The sequence below is a fragment of the Helianthus annuus genome, chromosome 17 (genome assembly GCF_002127325.2).
Source record: "Helianthus annuus cultivar XRQ/B chromosome 17, HanXRQr2.0-SUNRISE, whole genome shotgun sequence".
Lineage (NCBI taxonomy): Eukaryota > Viridiplantae > Streptophyta > Magnoliopsida > Asterales > Asteraceae > Helianthus > Helianthus annuus.
Window position 1 is genome coordinate 15,337,721 of NC_035449.2, and position 4,601 is coordinate 15,342,321.

At 38.8% G+C, this 4,601-nt stretch overlaps 1 protein-coding gene across 1 annotated transcript; it reads left to right on the forward strand.

Moving 5' to 3' along the window:
- Positions 1-1,897: 1,897 nt before the first annotated feature.
- On the forward strand, positions 1,898-2,569 carry LOC110923748. Its single transcript, XM_022167810.1, has one exon. It carries the CDS (start codon positions 1,898-1,900, stop codon positions 2,567-2,569), a length of 672 nt encoding a protein of 223 aa, XP_022023502.1.
- Positions 2,570-4,601: the final 2,032 nt, after the last annotated feature.

Genomic DNA, 4,601 nt, shown 5'->3' on the forward strand with positions numbered 1-4,601 from the left:
AAGCCTACGAAGTCTAAAATTTAAAACAAACACACTACTCGTCTTCGTCTTCGCCTTCGGCTCCGTCATCGTCCACCATGTTAACGTTGTTCCAAATATGTTCTACCAGATCTTGTTGAAGGTTTGCATGCGTGAAGTCGTTTGTTAGCGAGAACGAGTTTAAATCCTGTTGTGGGGGATCAACCGGGACAGTGTTCCCCCAAGGTGCATTCTCATCAAACTCACAAATCGCCCGACCCTCGTCTTCAATAATCATGTTATGTAGCAAAATGCAAGCGTATATTGGCCGCGCCACGCAGTCGGGCAACTATGCCACTCCCAATGCATACAATCAATGCTACCAAGCATTCCCGGAAACTCGTGCCTTGCTTCATGAGCTTGGTACAACTGTTGAACATCATACGCGTTTGGTTTCCGCAAATATTTTTTGCTATACAGTTTCACCACATTATGGCAAAACCGATACAAACATTCCCGCGTAGTTCTTGCCGACATCTGTAAATACTCGTCCAAAGCGTCGGCCACTGTCCCGTACGCCAGTTGTCGAATGGCCGCAGTACACTTTTGTAACGTTGTAAACCCTTGATAATTTCGAGCATCAGGACGTTGCGTGAAAAACGGGTCTAGCCCCGCCAAATCATTGGCAATCCTTGTGAATAAGCGGCGACTCATTCGGAACCTGCGTCTAAAAATGTCTGCGTTGTAAAGTGGCTCATCCGAAAAATAATCGTTCACCAATTTGTCGTGCGCTCCTGTCGTATAAAATATATAAGTACAAGTACGAGTTAAAAAAAAATAAGGACAATGAAATTTTGTAAAGAAAACCTTGGCGGTCTCTGTTAATGCGTATTCGTGTGGTAATAACATTTTCACCAATTTCTTCCATTTCCTCTTCCTCTTCCTCTTCGATTAAAATTTGTCCCGCCCGTAGTACAGCGTTTGCGAAAAACATCTCCTCTTCGTCATCCGAAGACGAGGGCCACCAAGGATTAGAAGCCATTGTGAGTAAAAAGATATTTTTTTTTATAAAAGTGGGAGAAATTGGTATAAAAGTGAGAGGGTTTTGGGTTGAAAGTGGGGAAATAATAGTGAAAGTGGGTGATTTTATAGAATAAAATGAATTTTTTTTTTTTTAAATACTTCTAGCCGTTCAACGGCTATAATTTTGAATGGAGGAGCGGCGCACCCGGCTATGGGTGGCCGTTTGAGACGGGAGCCGATCCAGGGGGCGGTGTGGGGGTCCGGCGCCGGGCCAAGCCGGGCCAAGCCGGCCCCCATACCTTCTAGTCTCAAAAGAAAAGTCCAAATCAAGAAATGGCACAAAGTAGATGGCTCCGGAAAGTTGGAAATTCAATTTTGACCATTGAGGGACCAACAATATTTGAAAAATGTGCTCATGTTCTATTTAAAATTCCAAGTTATCATCTTGTCTAATTATGCAAGCTACCAATTGGAACCATATTTTTATATCATATATGGATCGTAGAATTGTATTTGTATAACACACAGTACACGCTATATTAAAATACAAGATATGAAAAACAAGACAACATGTCTAATCTTGATATTAGATGCACATCTTTTCATATTCGTTCAACATCATATAAACTAGAAAAAATCCGTAGAGACTTTGTGTGGGGATTTTCTGATTCCACTAAAAAGCTTAGATGGGTCAAATGGGAAGGGATGTTAAAAGCCAGAAAAAGAGGAGGAATTGGGATTGGCAGTATTACGGATTTCAATCATGCGATGTTAGCTAAATGGTGGTGGAGATTCAAGTCGGACCCGAATCAACTCTGGGCCAAGGTCATAGCTTCTGTGCATAATAATAACTCGAATAATCTTTTGATTCCTGTTAAAAAATTCTGTTCATGGAGTTTGGAAAGATATTGGGAAAATGGGTGATACTTTTCAATCGAAAGGAATCAATTTGGATCAATTTTTGATTGTCGTTAATGGCGTCTGGAGATGGAGGACGTCTTCGGAGGAGTTCTTTTCGGTCAAACAGGTCAGGAGAGATCTTGAAGACGCTAAATGGGCCGATGTTCCAGACGATCCGGAACTTGTATGGAATAGTTGGGCCACGCCGAAAGGCAATCTCCTTTTGTGGAGAGCTCTTATTGGCAGAGTTGCTTCAAGAGAGGGGTTGGTTCGTAGAGGGGTTCCGGTGGCCGATGTTGGGTGCCCTCGTTGTGGGCTCGAACCCGAAAGCCCAAACCATATTTTCTGTACCTGTTTGTGGGCTAAATGTATTTGGTGGAACGTGTTAGCATGGACCCGCATTCGTTTTCCGGCTGAGTGCTCCACTCTGGTGGACTTAGTCAGGGTTATTAAAGATAGTCCGGGTAGCTCTATTTGGAAACGTTTAGTGTTCACCATCGTCATTGCCACGGTCTGGAGGATTTGGAGTGCTAGGAACGCGAAGGCCTTCGAAGGTACCTTTATCCCGGTTATGAAGTCGGTGGAGTTAATTAAGGAAGACTCTTTTCTTTGGGTCTGTAATAGAGCCAAGATTAAGAAGCCGTCTTGGGATAAATGGGTAGCGTTTGATGTTTTAGACATTTTGTAATCCGTTGTCTTTTCTTGTTTTTTTTTTTTTGTTGTTTTCCAGCTACTTGCTGGCTCTTTATATTTATATATAAAGTGGTTTGCCGTTAAAAAAAAATATTTGTGTGGTTTAGATATATTTTAATATAATATTAAATCATGTCCTAGTTGTCTAGCTTTGTATAGATCCTAGTTCCTTTTAAATTCAATGTACACATTTGATGTTTAGCATACATGGAATATGTGAAAGTTAGGTAAATAAGTGTTTTATTGGAATCTATAAAAAGGACCATGAGTTGAGTTAGTATCGGGTTTAGTTGACTTATGGTGTTGCAATACCCATTCACTTTTTCTATTTGTATTTTTGATTTATTGTTAAGAGAAAGTTTCACATAATGTTGTCTCCCCTCTTTGTTTTTTCATTTTCATGCAACTTTTTATTGTTTTAGAGTATATTACATTTTTATACAGCTTGTTATAGCATAATTTTGTGCAATTCATTGATACAAATGACTCATCAAAATTCGGTTCAATCAACTAATCTAGATTCTTGGATTGGGTTTGATTTTTCTGGTTGGTGGAGGATAATACAAGTATATATTATACATAAAATGACGTATTTACAATTTGCTACCCCAAGGATTAAGAGAAAGTAAAAGTGTTACTTATATTATTACACAAAAACACATCACAATGAAGATTCTTTCAACATGTTGGTTCGTAGTTGGATAACTATCTTAAAAAACGGGGCCATGTGCGATCACTGCTTTAAGAAACAATGGAATGTATGATTTCAAGATCAAGCTAGTGGTTCCAATATTACTAAAATTGTAAAATACTAGTAGATACATGAGCAAAGTTCTTGAAGTTTACATGCTAGTGTGCTTTACATAAGTGATAAGTGCGTGAAGAAGCTTAACAACGCCCTCAATACTGTCTCTTTGGGCGTTATAGGTGCATGAAGAGGACGGAAAGTTTTCAGTATAATGTCAAATGTCATAGTGAAGAGAGGAAAAATTGAAAAGTAATGATTGAAATGACATTAACGGCGTTAACCTTTACATATTTTTTGAAGAGGCGATATGATACTAATGTGACGAAAAATGCCCATAAGAGCATTAACCATTAGGGAGGAAAGGACACTCAAGGGTAAGTACCCTAGCCCCGACCAACCATCCCTAGCCACATTGAAAAGTGCCTAAAGTACCCGTTAACTAGTAAATGATGGTGGCGCCTACCCATATCGCAAACTTTTATTTTATTTTATTTTTTATTTATTTAAATAAAGTCTCAAAATTAAATTTCGTTAAAACTTAAAACTTAACATTAGATAAAAATAAAACCTAAAACTTAAAAACTTACATTAAAATAAAACATAATATTTAAAACACTATATAACATAAAACCTAAAGACATAAAGCTTAAACAACGGGCGAAATAATTTGCCACACCGATATGTACTCAAAGTCCTCGTCATAGGTGTGTTTGTGGTTCACAAGGGGCCACTTGAATAACTTCCTCCTCCGAAAGCTCGTCGTGGGGATTTTGCACATTCAAGAACCTACCATGGAATCTTGAACACTTGTAACGGACAAACACGAAACATTCATCTACTTGGCCTACGGTTCGGGTGGTCTCACCACGTGGATACAAAATTGGTGGAACACCCGGTTCCAAAATTTAGCCCTTCCACTAGGGTTTGAGTGACGGTGATGGATTGCGACAAGACAATGCCAATGCGTTGTCTTCCTCTCCGGTCCACGGGATCGTTGCCATATTTGAGGATGAGAGTTTTGTGGATGAGATAGATAAAATGAGTTTTAGTATATAAAAATATAGAAATGGGTATATGAAAAATATAGAATTTAGAGTGTTTTTGTGGATTTGTTAGAATAAATAATGGAATAAAATGGTTAAAAAGTGAAAGTTAAAAAATTATTTGAATTTTTTTAAAATTTGTGAACGGTCAAGAGTCCAAACCGTCAAAAAATCATCGAACTTTGCACTTCTCAAGCGGGTACCTGTGCTAGTCAACGCAACCCGCTAAGCCTATC

Excerpts from the sequence above, each read along its gene's own strand:
- LOC110923748 (XM_022167810.1), top strand. The coding sequence starts at position 1,898 with ATGGGTGATACTTTTCAATCGAAAGGAATCAATTTGGATCAATTTTTG.